Source organism: Aythya marila, assembly GCF_965140915.1.
Source record: "Aythya marila genome assembly, chromosome: 14".
Classification (NCBI taxonomy): Eukaryota; Metazoa; Chordata; class Aves; order Anseriformes; family Anatidae; genus Aythya; species Aythya marila.
In genome coordinates this window covers 5,206,119-5,225,257 of record NC_139055.1, presented here as the reverse complement: position 1 = coordinate 5,225,257, position 19,139 = coordinate 5,206,119, and the positions used below count along the sequence as shown (strand labels likewise).

Sequence of the window (19,139 nt, the reverse complement as noted above, 5' to 3'; positions counted from 1 at the left end):
CTTCTCTGAAGTGGAAATTCCAAAAGTTTTTGGTCTTCAATATGTGGATACACCATGAATTTATACAAAGAATGAATATGTTATCTAGTAGTCTTCTGATAATTTGTAATGTTTACCTTAGGAATTGTGACACAGCAGTAAGTTGATATTTTCATGGGTCTGCTTCCCAAGAAGTGTTTTTTGATTTGGAGACTGTTGTTGTGTGTGTCAACTTAAAAGTGTGCTTCCTTACACGTTTATTAAATTTCACCTGCAATTAATTACATGTTACTTTGCCATTCAGGCATTAAATAGTGCTAGTTCTTTTTAGAGTTTGTAATCAGCCTTCACTTTGTGTCACTAATACATTGTCACACATACAGCCTCCCATTCTCACATTTTTGGGTCACATATGAGTATGCTGAACTGTTTTGGTCCTCACGGAGGTTCTTCTTTGGCTTCAGTGGTGACCTTATTACCTCTACTTTTGCACAGATAAATATTTGGATAAAACAAGGATTATTTCACAGTGGTGTGTTGGATTATTCAATTATTTCACAGTGGTGTATTCATTCTGTGGTGCCTGCAAGTATTTTAACCTTTTAAATACTTTTAATTTTTTTCTTTCAGTTATTCATTGAGGCCTGTTTATCAAAGTTAAAACAATAAATCCAATACAGTTGCGTTTCTATTCTCATAGTCCTGGTTAAAATGTATAATTTGAGAACCAGATCCTTTGCACTTCCTGATAGTTAATTTTTGTGGATTCCTTTCTTATGGCTCTGCAAAGTAGTCATGAGTAGTCATTTTTGGTATCTTTTTGTTCAGTTTTGGCACTATATCTTGATGAAACAAACCATTTTACATCTCAATGGAAGTGGGTTGCAATGCACAAAATACATTATGTTTTTTGTAAATTTATTTTTATGTCGTGCTTACAAGCATGATATAATTTTCTTTTAAATTTAAAGATAAGACAAGTTTTCCATCAGGAATAAACTTCAGCCTTGTGATACCTGACTTTAAAGCATGAGAAGTTTTATTTTAAGAACTTGAGAGCCATCTAAAATTAAGTATGATATTCTGGGAGGAAAGCTGGGGAAAAAACCACTATGGTATTGTTGCTTTCTTTGTGTTTGTTGGTATTGTTTTGCCTTAAGCATCACACCTGTTTTCAATTAACAGTGTAACAGGTGATGGCTCAAGCAGTTGGACCCGAGTTCTTCCCAAATATGCTTTTCTGTTTGTTTGTTTTCTGAGGCGGATACCTTCTTGGTAGCTATGGCTGAATCAGGATCACCAAACTGTTGCCACTGTCAGGCAGTGTTTATGGAGGATAAGCCTATTTTGATACCTATTTGCATGACTGTGTTGACAAGGTCTGTGACTACTTCTGAGGAAAGCCTAACATTTTTAATTTTCGTATACCTACACAACTCAGTGTATCACTGTAGCTCTATTTGCAGCTGATCTCTGTAACACAGTCTTTGACATATCTCAGTATTGACTGCGTAACAAGCTCAGATAGCTTCCATCAAGTAGAGTTAAGAAGTTAAAAAGCTGAGGAAGGGTTAAAAATGATTGGTAGTTATATGCCTGAGTGCAACTTGGAGCCCAGCACCTGTAAAAAGCTTGAGTGACTTCAGCTGCAGCAAACGGTCCCTGACAATGCAGTGGACGACTGTCTGTCTGTGGGGGAAGAATAAGCAAGTCTTTCTGAAATTTCTTTATTATTTTATTATGTTTCCTGATTTGTAGCTTGTGCAGCTTTTCTCTCTAAGCATATTATGTTGTTTGGCTATTATTAAGTAACTTAGTACTCTGTGTAAGAAAAGTAGATTTATTTTCTCCACTGCTAAGAGTGAGTCTTTCTCAGAGCATAGCTCACCAGTTTTTTCTAAAGGTTTATTTGGTTATGTCCTTGGAGGTGCACTATCATTGTAATTGGCTTGTTCCTTGCTTGTCTTATTTTATATCTGCCTTGAAAATAATTTCTTGCAATATCCAGAAAAAGTCAACAAGTAACCTGAGGTGTATGTATATTAGGAAGTAATAGCAACATGTCTTGCTGGCTGAAGGAAGGAGTTTTTCTTCTTGTATTAAAAATGCATGGGCACATGTGATAAGAGGCTGAAGTTTTATTATGTAAAGCTATCATCCAAAACTATTGTGGTGGACTGAGATATGCATATATCATGTGCTATGAACATTATTATATGTCAAGTGTTATGCATTTTATATAAATAGGTACTCCTGAAATACCCCAGTACTGCATACACTGAAAGTTTAAGTCTATTCCCATGTAAGGTGATTAGAAGAGTTGATGGCTTATGTGTCTGGCAGTATGTGAGGGATTTTAAGAGAAAAAAAAACACACCCAAGCATAGTTGAACTTCAGGTAGACCGAGTTTTCCAGTTTAGTAACCAATCCTTTTTTGTTTTTCTAATTATTTTTTTCTAATAAAAAAAAAAAAAGTGCTGATGCCTTAGAATCATTTCATAAGAAACAATAGATCACTTCTGTAGCAAACAACTGTGTAAAGAAATATAGGTTTAACCTTTACTATTTACAACTCCCCAAACATATTCCAGCAGAAACATAGGTGAACATACTTTTGAGACTAGGGGAGGATGTTGTGCTAATGTGGTGGTCTTAGATGAATGCATTGGAGGTGATGTATGGACTCCTGGAGGCCCAGTGATTACATGTTGAGAACTGTTGTGTGAAGTTGGCGATTGGTTGGCTCTTATGGGGACTTCAGGAGCAGAATAACAGAACAATATGTGCAAAGTTCAATTTCGCATGTGCAGCAGTGGTTAAAGTAACTTGGATGATGGAGGGGGTTGCAGTGTACAGAGATTGCAGACTATACAGTCAGCATGTGTTTAATCAGATTTACGGTTTGACTCAGTGCAGGTATTGCCAGAGCTGGTAAGACTCCTGGAGAGCCTCTCTGCACAGTTCTTCAGTTTTCAGGAGACTTTATTAGTCTGGGCTCCATGCTGTGCACATCCACAAAGTTGTTTCTGGTCCAGCACTGGAGCTAATCTATTCTGTGGCATTAGATGATTATGCACCATTCTCCCCAGTGCTTAGGATTCCCAGAATACTTTTCAGGTCTTACTAGCTCTAAAACATCCAGTTGAAAATACTTCAGAGACTGAGCAGTTGCATTCTCATCCAGCAGTATTAGGTGAAATAAACCGGACCAGATCTTGTCAGGCTTGGAACCCATGATTGCTTCTTCCCTCTGGATATGGTGACAGTTGGTGGCATGTATGCATACATGTGCTAGTTGCGTGGCGGCTGTGTTTCTAACATGAGACAAGAGGACAGATCGAAGATTTTATTTGTAGTGTGCTGTGAGTTGTTCTTGCTTGGAACAATGCAAAGGTGTTGGTGTGACAGTCAGAATTTGACTACTTTTGCTCAGAAAATGTTAATGATTTTTTTGTCAATTCAGATCTACTGAATTGAAAAAAATTCAACTGACAAAGCTGAAATGCCATTACCTCATGATGTAGATAGTTCAGCGCAGCTGCAAAAATGGCTTGGCTTTAAAATCCAAATTCCAGCTATCATATTTTCACATTATTTTTATTTTAAATGAACAGCAGATTAAAAAACAGAATTACCTATGTTTGTTAATAGTGCAGTCCCAAGAACAGTGCCCACAAAATCTTTAAAAATTTTAGCACATTTTCTTCATATCTTTTTTTTTTCCTATCCATTTTTATTTTGCCATAATAATAAATGGCTTCATGTTTTCCAGTGTATTTGTTACAAAATCAGAAATGCTGTTAAAATTAGAATTAACCATCTCACAGAACTGAGATTTACAGTGACATGGTGATGACAGACTGTCCAAGGTCAAAGGACCAGGTGAACATAGGGAATTTCTGTACTGCTCTTCTGTTTTCTTTTTTTGTGAAGATGCTGCTGCCCAACTGATTCTTTAAAGTGTGCTCAGCGGTGCTTTGAAGGTCTGCTTAGGAACAGCTATGTTAGAGCTTGCCCTGCTCTGTGCTGGCATTCCTAATGTTTGGTTCACCTTGTGCTTGAAGTTGCTTTCATTGTCATATGGCTTGCTGATAGATGAGGATAAAGTCAAGCTCGCACACAATGGTGTGTTAGGAACTATTCCATTAAATTTCATTCATGTTTGGCACTTCTCTTTCAAACCAGAGGAAACAAGTCTTATTAATGACCATGCAAAGTGTTTGCTATTTTCATCAAATAGTTTTCAAGCACTTCTATTTTTCTTTTATAGGGTTTAGAAACATCCTGTTTTGCAGTTTGATACTTCTCTATTAAGAATAATCTCTCAAGCTCTCTCAGTCTTATACTGAGATGACTATTGCACTAGGAGCTATTTACATACAGTAGGTGTTGTTCAAGAGAAACAATGCCCTGGTAATTCCCTGAGTTCCCCTGAGAATCAAACCATGAATAAAATGACTTTGGGTGGAAATTGCAACTTGAAGTGATGGAAATGTTTGGAGAGTTCCATAGCTTGAACCAAATCATCAGTAACCATGGACTTTGAAAATGTTTGTTGTTACCTCAGGTTCTTTTCATAATCAATTACTTGTGTTGCATTGTCTTACTAACTGCAGACATTCCTGTTTGACAGAATGTTGTACTCTTGCAGTGTGTTGAGGACAGTATCACATGCCATACAGTGCAGAAGCACTAGCACGTACTGATGAGTTATTTCAAAAATTAAGCTTATGCATGAGTTGAGGCAAAAGGGCAATGGCATTGTAGTATTGGTCTAGACAGGAGGATTCAGCTAGCTTACTGGTGCTGTATAAGAAGACTGACACTTAATTTATAACAGTACCATGGTAAAATTTTATGATAAATTTGGACCAATATGCCATGTTTATTGCCAGTGAGCTGTGGATTGTGGATGGAGTGTGGATGTGAGCTTTTAGATTTTTAATTAATTCATTAATTATTTTGTGGACCTCCCTTCATATGATTTTTCTTTTTAAGTAAAATCAATACTAAGACAATATCAGGCTGGAATCTTAAAATGCTTAGGAAGAGGACAACATGCAAAAGCAGCTTAGAACTTAGTGGTTTTGGAAAAACAAGTGGAGAAAAATATTGTTAAATTTTCTAAGTAATTTCTCATTTAGGTATATTTTTCCCTTGTTCAAAAAATCATCATCTGTTCTTTTAACCTTCAATACTCTCAATCTTGCTATTGAATAAATTAATTTCCATTGCTTATCATAAAATCCTGTAGTTCTGGGAGAATACCAGGAGAGCATTCTGGGAGAAAACCAGAACACACAGTACCCTTAACTTTGCATAGGTGTGACAGAAGATGATTTAGGCATATGTGAGAAGTGCAGTATACAAACGAGCATCTTTACAAACTGTTTAGTGCTGCAACCATTCCCCAAGTGAATGTGACAATTTGCAATGCATGCCCTATCTGCTCTGTATCCTCTTTCAGTTCCTCTTCATTGTCTGTTTTTGCTCCTTCAGCCATTGCAGGTAGGGCAGTGTTGGCTTATACAGTGATATTGTTTAACATACTTGATTGTCCAGATTATATTGATAAGGGGAAAAAAAAATCACATTTGACTTCACGGGTTGCAATGACAAAGTGACGCGCTGGGTGGATGAGGGAAAGGCTGTGGATGTGGTCTACCTTGACTTCAGCAAGGCTTTTGACACCGTTTCCCACAGCATTCTCCTCAAGAAACTGGCTGCTCTTGGCTTGGACTGGCGCACGCTTCGTTGGGTTAGAAACTGGCTGGATAGCCGGGCCCAAAGAGTCGTGGTGAATGGAGTCAAGTCCAATTGGAGGCCAGTCACTAGCGGCGTCCCCCAGGGCTTGGTGCTGGGGCCGGTCCTCTTTAATATCTTCATCAATGATCTGGATGAGGGGATCGAGTGCACCCTCAGTAAGTTCGCAGATGACACCAAGTTAGGTGCGTGTGTCGATCTGCTCGAGGGTAGGAAAGCTCTGCAGGAGGATCTGGATAGGCTGCACTGATGGGCTGAGGTCAACTGCATGAAGTTCAACAAGGCCAAGTGCCGGGTCCTGCACCTGGGGTACAACAACCCCAAGCAGAGCTACAGGCTGGGAGAGGAGTGGTTGGAGAGCTGCCTGGCAGAGAAGGACCTGGGAGTGATGGTGGATAGTCAGCTGAATGTGAGCCAGCAGTGTGCTCAGGTGGCCAAGAAGGCCAGCAGCATCCTGGCTTGTATCAGGAACAGTGTGACCAGCAGGGCTAGGGAGGTGATCGTCCCCCTGTACTCAGCTCTGGTGAGGCCGCACCTCGAGTACTGTGTTCAGTTTTGGGCCCCTCGCTACAAGAAGGACATCAAGGTGCTCGAGCGGGTGCAGAGAAGGGCGACGAAGCTGGTGAGGGGCCTGGAGAACAAGTCCTATGAGGAGCGGCTGAGGGAGCTGGGCTTGTTCAGCCTGGAGAAGAGGAGGCTCAGGGGCGACCTTATCGCTCTCTATAGGTACCTCAAGGGAGGCTGTAGCGAGGTGGGGGTTGGTCTGTTCTCCCACGTGCCTGGTGACAGGATGAGGGGGAATGGGCTAAAGTTGCACTAGGGGAGTTTTAGGTTAGATGTTAGGAAGAACTTCTTCACCGAAAGGGTTGTGAGGCATTGGAACAGGCTGCCCAGGGAAGTGGTGGAGTCACCATCCCTGGAGGTCTTTAAAAGACGTTTAGATGTAGAGCTTAGGGATATGGTTTAGTGGGGACTGTTAGTGTTAGGTCAGTGGTTGGACTCGATGCTCTTGAGGTCTCTTCCAACCTAGAAATTCTGTGATTCTGTGATATATATTCTTGTGTTTGCTGGTGTAACACATCCTATTCTAGAAATTCAGTCTCATTTTGCTTAGTTTCTGTTGCTGAAAACTGCAAGCACAAGTTCAAATCCTTGCAAATAGAGAATATTCAAAAAACATATTCTTTGGACGTGGCTTTGAGAAGTCAGATAACTCAGGATTGACAGAGGATAGTTGTGTACATGATTAGAGCTGAAATAACAATTAGAGTAATAACCATTAGAATGCATCTGTACATTTCTCTGGCAGTCTTTTTTCATTGTGATAGATTAAATAAATTCAACACAATATTAGTCAAGAGCTAGCAATTGTGCTGAGTGCGAGTTAAACTAAGAAATGGTTTAATCCTGGACAGATTGGAGAGATGGGCAGTCACCAACCACATGAAGTTTAACAAAAGCAAGTGCTGGGTCCTGCACCTAGGACAGGGCAACCCTGGCTGTACGTACAGACTGGGCGACAAGATGCTGGCGAGCAGCCCCACAGAGAGGGATCTGGGGGTTGTGGTTGACACCAAGTTGAATATGAGCCAGCTGTGTGCCCTGGTAGCCAGGAGGACCAACCATATCCTGGGGTGCATCAAGCACGGCATTGCTAGTCAGTCGAGGGAGGTGATTGTCCCACTGTACTCTGCGTTGGTGCAGCCTCACCTCAAGTACTGTGTGCAGTTCTGGGCACCACAGCACAAGAAAGACATTGAACTGTTGGAGAGTGTTCAGAGGGGGTGACAAAGATGGCTAGGGGCCTAGAGGGGAAGACGTATGAGGAGCAGCTGAGGGCACTGGGCATGTTCAGCCTGGAGAAGAGGAGGCTGAGGGGGGACCTCATCGAGATCTACAGCTTCCTCGCAAGGGGGAGTGGAGAGGCAGGTGACCTATTCTCTGTAATCACCAGTGATAGGACCAGTGGGAATGATGTTAAGCTGAGGCAGGGGAGGTTTAGGCTGGGCATCAGGAAGAGGTTCTTCACCGAGAGGGTGGTTGCACACTGGAACAGGCTCCCCAGGGACGTAGTCACTGCACCAAGCCTGTCTGAATTTAAGAAGCGATTGGACTGTGCACTTAGGCACATGGTCTAAACTTTTGGGCAGACCTGTGTGGTGCCAGGAGTTGGACTCGATGATCCTTATCGGTCCCTTCCAACTCAGGATATTCTATGATTCTGAATGTAATGAAAATTGTCAGTAATTTTGGGAAGGTTACGTTCTAGACTCATCACACTTTTGTCATTGTATTTCATCCTGTTAAGATTTTTTTTCTAAAATATATTAATGCTTAACTGAAAATATGAAATTAATGAGGATTAATTAAGTTGTACGCTATCAACCTTAAAAAAAAATGCAATAGTAAGGCTAGCTTAATTCAATATAAAAGTGTGAGATTTCACCTGTGGAAAAAGAATTCAGTTTAAAAGCTCCTATATACTTCCCTAAATGCAAACTAGTGCTTAGTATCTCCCATGTTCTAATTGAGTGTTTCATTTTCTGGTTTGTTCATTAATTTCAGAAATGGAATTGAGTAATTGGTAAAAGTACTGTGAAATAACCAATTTTAATATCTGCTTCTGCTAGCAAGTAGCATGCCTAATGTGTAATATTTAGGCTCTGTAAATAAGGTTGGAAATCCAACCTTTGATCTATTATAGGTGTCAGAAAGAGAAGGAAATATTTCCTTCTCTCCCCTTCTTCCCCCTCCCCTCCCCTTTTTTTCCACAAGACATGTTCATATGGTAGCCATGTGAAAACTCTGCATTTCTCACCCTACAGTCTAAGTGTGATATTTGAAAAGGCTTTTCAATTCAAAAAGAATTTTGAATTCTGGTAGTGATATAACTCAGTGTGTAAGGAAACTGGAAAACAGATATTGAGTGCTAAACACCAGTGGGTTTCTACAAACTCCTGGTGTCTCCTGTGATCTAGATTCTAGGAAATATGCATCCATTATCAAAGTGAAATTTAAGGTAGACTAGAAGAAGGGAGGCAAAAATATGGTCATATATAAGCATACGCAAGAAGTTATCTTCCTATTTAGAGTAATGTAGCTGTATAGATTTAGTTTAGGTTAACTTCAATACGTAAGTAACGTTAATTAGGACTCTGAAAGCTAGTGACATTTTATTGTCAGTGAAAAAGACTTAGAGGGAAAAGAAGTTTCTTATCAATAGCTCTGTTTTTCAATATTGCAGGGCTGTTTTATGCATTTTACCAAGGACTATCAAGTAAAATGGACTAATGTACAAACATGAAGATTCTTGCAGTTTATAGAACATCTTAAAGATAGTATTTCAAAGCACCATGTATTTTGTTATCTGTATTTTCATACGTTCTACAACACTGTGCATATTTTGAAAGCAGAAATTTAAGAAAATTCTTAATATATATAAATATATACATATATATATTGTGTGTGTGTACTGTAGAAATAATAGCTAATCTGGAAATAATCTCAGTTGATCAGGTTATTTAATTTTCTGTGCCTAGATGTTTAGAAAGTGGAAGAGAAAATCCAGATACATACTGGTAACTGTTACTCAGAGCAGTGAAAGCTGGATATGGGGGCCATATGATTCACTGTTAGTAGGCATCCAGAGCAAAATTCAAGATAAATAAATGTGTACTCATCCATATTAAAACATTCAAACTTCCTGGTGACTGTCACTTGACTCCCCTACCTCAAGAATGTGGGCAGGTGGTCTACAGATGGCATGGTCTGTTTGGCTTGTCTATGAGTAATGTACACAATGCAGTCTATGCTGAGTTCATAGGAAGAGGAGCTTCACGTGTTGATGCATAATATAATAAGCTTTTTACATTGGAAGATAATCTTATTTATTTATTTATTTATTTATTTATTTTTATTTACCTGTTTAGGCGTCTGAACAAGAATAAATTGCAAGTTCTTCCAGAGCTGCTTTTTCAGAACACCCAGAAGTTAACCAGATTGTAAGTACTATCTGATTTATATTGCTATTGTAAGTTCCTTATTGTTATATGGATTTGCATGTATGTGTTTTGACTGAGGTGAGAGCTTTAATTTTCATGATTTTAGAACTGCTAGATAATAAGGGTTTTTAAGGTGTTGTGTTGTCTTTATGTGTACTGGTAATGCCATAGAGCATAAATAGGAAAGAGAAGAGAAACTGTGAAATGCTCCTGTTGTTTGTATCTTCACCATGATGACTTCAAGGTGAATTACTCTCAACTCTCTAAGTAGGGATACAGAAATCACTAAAAGTGGCAACATCTCATCCCTTATAGTCTAGATGTCCTTAAAGAGATTGCATACTCTCAGTATTGAAAATTTACCGTATTGACATAACACAGTTTTTTTTAATTTAATTTTATTTATTTATTTTAAACTAAGCCAAATCATTGCCAGGCAAAGCAATGTGGTTATGGCTGTTGCCCTTCCAGTCAGGAAGATGAAAAATTCTTTTTTTCCCCTTATTTCCTCATTTAATTGAAATGGAAAAAGAAAAACAAACAAAAAGTTAGATGTTTAGAAGGCATCCCAACCAGTATGAACACCCAGCTAACATGAGCTTCAAATCATGTTTTTCTTGGTGCGGTGGGAGCTACAAAAAAGCTGAACTCATCAAAAACAAGTTCTGCCAAAGTTTAACTCATGATCCGGCCTGTATTTTTGAAGGATATGGTTGAATTTTTTTTTTTTTTTTTTTTAAGCTTGACTTCATTTCTAGAAGATTTCATATAAGATTTATGATTTGGTTAGAGATACTGAAAAGCTACAGTAGGATGGCTGAAAAGTTGATACAATCCATGTGGAAGTTTTATAATTGTTTTTATACCTATGTATGTAACCAAACAAAGCAGTGACATAGTTTTCTTACTTCCTGTGGAAATGCAAAACACATGGTGATGATGAAGATTAATTTCGGAATTGGTTGAATATTTTAAAAAAAATAGTCTTTTTGTTGAGGTTGGTGTCAGAACTTGCCAATGAAAAACTTACTGTGCAAGTAAAGGACCACATTGTTCTGGAGATAATAAATAAACAAAAAATGACAAACCATAGCTGTTCTTTGGTGTCAAAATGCACATTTGACTACTTCAGCTTTTTCATAGCTTTTAAGTGCACTGGAAAATATTTGCTTAATGGGTTTGTTAGGGCTTAGTGATTTGTTTGTGTTTCCTAATGTTGTTTGCTTATTTCTGAAATTCTGTATCTTGAAACTTCTCGAGTATAAAGCTTGAGCAGGTACTTGTGGATACCATTATCTGCTCTCCAGAAGATGCTAGTTGTATTTATTTCTTAGAAGACTTGCTTCATGGAGATTTCCTAAAGTGATGGTGATGCCTTTTAAGATTAAAAATAAAGGAAGAAGAATTATAGAGTTTTTATCCATTCATATTGAGCATGCTGTAGCTTTCTCTGTGTGTGGTAGCACTGTACATGTAGTATTATAGGTTTGAAATAAGCTTTCTGGTCATTTGTGGTTTCACAGGAAGGTTGGTTGTTGATCACTTGTGTGTGTTTATCTTAAAGAACATTGCACAAAGAAGCTATATGAAAGTAATTGAGATTTTTCAATACCAGAGTGGTTTGTTTGTTTTTTTGTTTTTTTTTAGTAGATCATATAATCATGATGCATTATAGTCCTTAACAGTAAGGGTAATAATTTTGCTTTTAGAATATAAAGATTGTAACAAAATTACATTAAATACACTGATTAATATGAGTGCTGTATTCTCTAATGCCTCCCAATGGATGCTGTCGAAACATTTGTCTTTATTCACTGACATTCATTCAAAGTCTCGTTACCATTTAATAGTGATTTAGATAGATCACTGTAGCACTGTTTATCAGTAAATATGTGCTTTTTCTTTTGAGTATTATACATACTGTATATTTTAAGTGAAATAAATCTTAGCGAAATGAGCAGTTATGGTTCCAAATGCAGTTGGCTTGTTTTTCAATGATGGGGTAAGAATGAGAACTTTGTTACCTATTGGGATATATGTACATATCTGTATATAGTTAAATTTTGAAGAAAAATAGAAGTATATATCAAAGATAATTACTTTGTTTGTATTACTACTTTTGTTCCTACTGTAGCTTTCAGAGTTGTTCTTTCTCACTTCTCTTAAAACTACTTTTAAATATAACAGTACCAGTCTACTTAGTTCACAACTGGCTTTCTGGGTAAATCACATCAATGAAGAAGCATGATGCATGCATTCCTCTACTGCAGCTGCTCTGACCTAGCCTTTCAAGAAGAAAGCATAGCTGAGAAGGTGATGAAAGGGAGTAAAAAGCGAAGCAAAAATGTGTGAGTGAGTGATACATGGGTGATGCAGATCCTGTGGAATTTATGATAAGAGAATTAAAATGGAGATAAAAGGTGTAGCTATTTTTTTTCCCCATAATAGTAGTATATTGCTTTTACAGACATACTTTCAAACTACGTTAACTCTAGGCTAGTAAGTTATGTACCGGTTAGTTTATTCTTTTTAAATGGTTATGCTTCTGATAAGCTTGTAAGTGCAAAATGGAGTTTTTAATAGTTGAACTCAATACAGCTCAAATGGTGCCAGGTGTGAAGAACTAATTATTGCTATACATCATGCCCAGCATGGAAAAATTGATCATATTGGGTGGAAATGAGGAGCTTGTAGCGATGGCCACATAGCAAATGCAAAATCAGCAGTAATTCTTACAGCTGTTCTCTTTAGCAGGCATACAGGGAACCATAGCAAACTACAACTGTCAATAAAAGCCCAGACTTTATTTTTAAAAATATAAAAATAAAAACCTTAATGACATTTTAAGTTTGATAACTTGATAGTAGCATAAAATTTAAGCATATTTATTAGCTTTAATAGATTTTTGTGTAGATGGGGTGAGTGACCTGCTTAAATATGCAGAAATTCTGCTTGCCAGAGAGTTTCAGGAAGAAATGGTTAATTTCTTCCTGAATAATGAATATAAATAATGGTTAATGGTTAAAACTTCTAAAACAAATACTAAGATTTCTCTCACTCTTTTGTCAGCTGGACTGAAATGGGCCTGTGAGTTTACTGAAGGAATAGCCTTGATGTAGTTCCATACCAGCAGTGTATCTTATGTCTTGCTGCTGGAAATGGAGGTACAGATCACGATGTTTCTCGGTCAGTGATGTGCTTGAAAATCTAGAGAAGAAACCTCTTTAGTGACGTGTTCTCCTCTTGTTCTGCGTACACACAGTCTCTGTAGTTTGGGACATCTGTCCAGGTGTCCCACGTGCTTTCCTTGTTTGTCTCCATAGCGTACTTGTGTCAGGGCACTGTGTGTTTTCACTAAAAATTCATCTTTAAGATAACTAAGAAATTTGAGTGAGGAAATAGATACTGTCTGAGAAGCCTTCTAAATGAACCACTTAACTCCAGGTACATTGGCTTTTTTCTCCAACTTTCTCCCAGAGTTCTGAGCTACAGGATATCCTGCATCTTTTACAGCATTGCTTAGACTTCTTTGTCACATCTGGTGAATATTAGAAGCAGGAAAAAAATATCTATAGGGGGAATAAACCTTAAGTGGAATGTGAAACATCCCACCAAATTAGTTTCTCATAAGGTTTTGAGCCTTTTCTTCTAGAAAGAACAGTTATGAGACTTGTGGATTTTGTTTGCTTTAGTTTAAAATGAGACTTTTAAGTTAGTTAGCTGGTGAATGAGCCCTTCAGATTGGATTCTCTGGTGGAAATGTTTACCATTGCTCTGATGCCTTGACTTCCTAGGCTTTCAGCTTCTTGAATGTTTTATCTAGGATAAATAATTGAGTATCTAATAATTCAAACTGCAGGCACTTTTAATGAGAAAACTGAATCATGAAAAATACATTTTTAATATTTCCAGAAATGAAAACTAGAAAAAAATGTTGTATAGTTTCAGATATTTATTAATATTGAGCCATTGAGGAAAAAAGTAATTGACATAATATACATGGTAAAAGTGAAAAAGAATTATAGTAAATGAAAACATGCAAGATAGAAGTTATAAAAACAGGCTTTGATTCTGAGGTTAGTATTTTTAATATTTAAAATAAATTGGGAAATTTATTTATGAAGTTTATAAACATAGCTTTGTGTGTACTGAAATCATGAGTTTCTTCCATATGCACAGCTGGTTTGTAAAATGGTCATACTGTATCTGTTTTTTCACTGAAGGCCAGGTGTGCTAATGGTCCATGATGAGATATTTAAATATTTAAAAACAAAACAACAACAGCAAAAAAAAACAACTCAAGCCAGCTCCTGAATTGTAAAAGGAAAGCAGCGTTCCTTAGTTCAGATGAAAATAACCCGTAAGTGCTCTGAGTCTTGCTGTGGATCAGCTGCTCTTAGAAGAATGAAAGAGGATATGTGGAACTTCATTAACCTGCGCTCATCCCTTGTCATTTGTAATGAAACTTAAGGTGTTTTATCTGATTGCTTCTGCATGCCATTTACTTTCAAAATGTTTTCTTCCTGAAATAAGAAAAGTGTAATGATCGTTGTGTTTACAATTAATTTAAAATAACAGTATGAACCTGATGTGCTACTTACAACCATGATTTTGACAAGTGTAGTGTAAATTAGATTTTACCAATTTCTGCTTTATTTTGAGGGCTTTTATGGCTAAGATGCTTAATGTAGCTTGGAAATTCATATGTTTGCTTCACCAAAAATTTGTTCCTGATTTTTTAGAGCTGTCATTTGTAAACCATCCTTTCCAGTCTGATCCTTAGCAAGCAAAGCATAAAATCATGCTTTCTGATCAAATTCTGAAGCTTTTATCTAACAATTGTCATCAGAAGACCTGTTTGGAAAAGGGACAGTTCATAATTTTTCTTAGTGTCCCCTTAATTTTTCTTTGTGTTCTCTTCCTAGAAAGAGAGATCTTGCAGATATGGCTTACAGCTCCATTATCATTTCATATTAAAGCAGGATCCTGACAATTTAGATACTACACGAGTTTGAGTTATGGTGTTGCCATGACAAAATAGCAAGGGCTGTAAAAGCATGGTTTTGTGGTTTTTCCACATCCAATAACTGTAGTTTTACTGTGCATAGATCGCAGCAGGTCTTTTTAGAAGACAGTAAATAATTATAGTAAGTGTTTGCTGGTCTCCAGGGAGCACTTCTGCTTGAGAAAGATGTGCATTAGGTCAGAGGTTTGTGCTGCAGATAGCTGGGTGACATTTACACCGTTTATCAAGCCGAAGTCATTTTATATCTTCTTTTTGTCTCTGGTTGCAAATAATATATTATATTTAGTTTTTTCATATAAATACACCAGTTTTATATGGGAAGTCTAAGGATTCTTTCTCCTGTTTAAATTAGTGCAGAAGATAACTTGAATTTTCAAGAATATGATTTTTTTTAAAAAAGAAAATTAAAAGTATAAAATAAGTGAGGACAAAAGACTTTGGCTTCAGTGTTGCTTTTACCCTTCTGTGAAACTGGTTATTCAAAATGATACTGAGCAAAAGTCTTGTTTGTCTTCCTAGGGCAAATAGACATGACTGGAGTAGAACGGGTGCTCTTGGTAAAAGTTACTTATGGGTTTTAGTGGCTTCTTTCTGCTAAGAAGACATCTATTGCCAACTTCTGTGATCGGTTATTCTATTACGTAGCTATTTAAGGTAGTTTGTGGCAAAGGTACATATATTTCCAGAATAAATATCACACATGCCAATTAAGTACAAGTCTGCATTGGAAATAAGCTGTATTACTGTTATCTGAGTAACTGAAATATTACCTTTCATTTTCAGTATTTACTAGAAATAATGTATTTTCCCATGCTTGTAAAATGAGACTACTATTTTGGTTGGTGTTCAGTCAAAGAATTCAGGAGGTTCACAATTTGTAAGATTATTTTGATACTACCTTATTTGGTAGCTTTAAACATGTTGCTGGGTGTCTGTTTTCCTAAATGTATATTTTTTAAAAGCACTCTTACCAGTGTGTTCTAGTTGCATATCATGTAGACATAAGATAACATTAAGTAAGAGAAATAACATTCAATAGGATTATACTGTTATTGCCCACTTAAGCATTTTACAGTTTAGGATTGTATGAGTTTATTTTACTAACACCCAGAATACCCTTGTGAACTTCCTAAGTCCAGACCCAGAACTTTATGTTAACAGGGCTGTTGTAAATAGTTTCTGATGCATTCTAAAATTCTTCTTACTCTTAATATCAAGAAGAAGAAATATCAGTAAAATTTAATATTTAGTCATTTAATTCAATTAGACATTAATTCCCATCAGAATTATTTCTTACCTCCATAATATTTAATATCCTATGTTGCTCAGCCAAACATATCTTTTCTGAACTTCTGCAGGCTATTGATATTTGTTTTCCTTGCTTTGGAGGTCTTTTTTTTTTTTTTTTTTTTTTTTTTTTAAACAGTTGCAAAGCCATTGTCTTTTTAAGCTCAGGAATTTGATAGATGACTTTTGCTTCTGGAGAGAATGAGACTTCTGTGTTAGCATGGAAATCCTGATGTCAACAACTTCTGGCACTGAGTAACTGCTGATTCAGTTCTGGATCTGTGTGTGAAGGTGGGATTGAATGTCTTTATAGATATGCAGTTGCATGAAATAATATAAAAGTGATTAGTGCCAAAATATGTATATTAGATATAATTCTTTTAAGCAGATGAAGAGGGTGCTTGTGTTCACATTTTAATGTGAAATGATCAAACTTTGTGGATAACTAGATTTTGCTTTTAAAGAGAGATCCCTAAGTTTCAATTTCTGTATCATGAGTGTATTGAATACTGCAACCATAGAAATAGGCTCGTTAGAGGAGTTTCTGAGAAAAATTGCAAATTCAGTCTGTTAATTCAGCTGTTTCTTCTTCTTCTTTTCCCTCTACTTTTTATCCAGTGTATTATTCCACTTTCTTACTCAGTGCATCTCTCAGGGTATGGCTTCTTTGTCAAGTGGTAGAGACCAAAATGTGATCAGCGCAGAAAGCAAGCTACATCACTTTTAAGGCTTTGTAGATGCACCGACTGCATTGAGTTGTTCTGGGTGAATATCCTGCATGATTTGTAAAATGGGGAAATTTATGATTTTTGTATTTTGCTCAGCTAATCAGTATTACAAGGCCCTTTTATAAATGGTGTCAAAGGTGTTGTCTTGCAGTAATTTCACATGAAAATGATAGAATTTGTATCAATAAAATCTTTTAAGATCTGTTGGTGAAACAGACTGTTTTGCTGCTTTTATGTGAGTTGCTACAAAGACAGCTCGATCAGAACTCCTTGGTTACTCATCACCTGGGTAGATGGAGACATGGTTTGTGAAGGTGTTCGTGTATGCTCTGCCAATTTTGAAATGCATCAGCTTCAGCTTCTGGTTTTGGAGTGACAAGTTAGAACTGGGGGGGAAGCACAGTGACTCAGCTGCTTGTTATGATGGTTTCACATGACTAACAGCTATTGCAGAGTTCTTGACATACAGTAGTTGTGGGTGGGCATATTGGCTTACCATTTTCTTACATTAGTGTTTGGAACTTCAGTCTTTTGCTCTTGTTAGCACCAGTTCAAGTGTAGCTCCCTTTGAAGTAGGGGTGAGCTTTGGGAGACAGTTGTCAGAGTGGGTGCTTCTGTTGAAGTCATGGGTGACTTTGCTCAATTCAAGGGGACTGAATAGCTGCGGAGGTTGCTGGGTGGTCAGAGAACAGTTAGGTCCTATCTGCAAGTATATTATCTCTGTAGGTATTCTGACCTGATGGTTTGTAGGCCACTTCTTTTCCAGAAGTTGACTAACCATGTTGGTCTGACTGCATGCTGGAAGAAGTTTGTTGCAGTCAGATTTACTGCATTTGCTTTGGTAACTTGTTGTTTTGGTCCCTTTACTAGAGCTAGCCTGCAAATGTCAGCACATCATGGTATCACAAAATTGTCTAGGTTGGAAGAGACCTCAAGATCATCGAGTCCAACCTCTGACCTAACGCTAACAAGTATCCTTGCATATAATTAACTAACATTGCTTCTCTTGTTTAAAATTTTCCTTTTAGTTAATTCATGCATGAATATCTTTAGTGATTTCCCTATTGATTTTGCATTGAGAGAAGCTGAAAAGCATTTTGCTGAATGCTCTACTAGTGGTTCCTGCCCATGGTTTAAATGAACGGTTGCAAATTTCCTTTTAAATTTTCATGATTGCAACTTGGAGAAAGTGCAGAATAGTTACAACTTTGTTGGTTAACAGGAGATTAGAATAGGAGTACTTAACATTATTTTTGTATTTGAGGCTATTTCCCTGAGGTGAATGTAGGAACAGATTGAATGGGTGACTTGAAACACAGACATCTCATCGGCTTAACAGGGAAAAATATAATAGTGATAATGTAAATATTTCCATTCCTTGCCATAACAGGTTGTCATACTTCAAGATGAATTCATCCTTCAAGATGAATTTATATCCAGTGTCTTGTAAAAGTCCTTTGAAATGCTCTGGAAATACCTTGGAAATAATGAGAGCTGGTTTTGGTGTGCACAGGGATAGTAGAAGCAGGTGATGCAGTCATTGTTGAGGTGGCAAAGAGAGGGTTCTATTCTGCTTCCACAGCAAGTCTGGATTTTAATCAGTGACTTAAAAAGTGAAAGGCCATTTTCTATCACTGGCTTTCTGGCACCCACCTCTGCACTTTGCTGTTTTGTAGCAGTCGAACGCAGCTTTATCTGTGAAGATTCATTGTGTATTCAGAGTGCCCTGAGTGTAAAGGTTATTGTGAGGAAAATGATGCAAGACCAAACACTTCGTTGTTTTAATTCTCATTTTATTCTAGAAAGCTGTAATGTGTACAATAGGAAGCTTAAGTCAGGCTTTCTGGAACTTTTCAATATGTTTCAATATGGGAGCAATAGGCCATGCCTATTTAAAGTATTTCAGACATTTAGAGATCATCAAAATGAATACTGCTATACCTTGTAAATGCACCATAGTTGCATTTGAAATAAAATCATAAATGTTCCAGGATTTCATTACTATTTAGATCTCCGTCAGCTGAGAGAAATGATGGGATTGGAGCCTGAGGCATGTGTCTGTGTGATGTTGCCCTTCACAAGGGTCAGCGTGGAGCTGTGCTGGGAGGGATGGGATCAGGACTGAGGTGATTTCATGTCCCAAATGTAGTCTGCATTGTAAAACTTGTAAGAGTAGCAACTATTTATGAAACAAAATTTAAATAACCTGTGCAAGTCATGCAATGTTATGTTACTACAGAAATAGATCAGCAAGGGAGGTTTATTAACTTCTCAGTCTTATGACTAAGAGGAGGATGTGATACAAGGTGTGCCTTAGAGCTGCTCTTATTTCTTAGCTCCCTGTAACATATTGA

At 37.3% G+C, this 19,139-nt stretch overlaps 1 protein-coding gene across 1 annotated transcript in view; it reads left to right on the top strand.

Annotated features, from left to right (window-relative positions):
* SLIT3 (slit guidance ligand 3) overlaps nucleotides 1–19,139 on the top strand; it is a 522,803-nt gene that overhangs the window by 49,570 nt on the left and 454,094 nt on the right. The window contains exon 5 of the mRNA XM_082771405.1: nucleotides 9,673–9,744. Within this exon, the coding sequence (XP_082627531.1) occupies nucleotides 9,673–9,744 (72 nt within the window). The remainder of the gene's footprint in view (nucleotides 1–9,672; nucleotides 9,745–19,139) is intronic.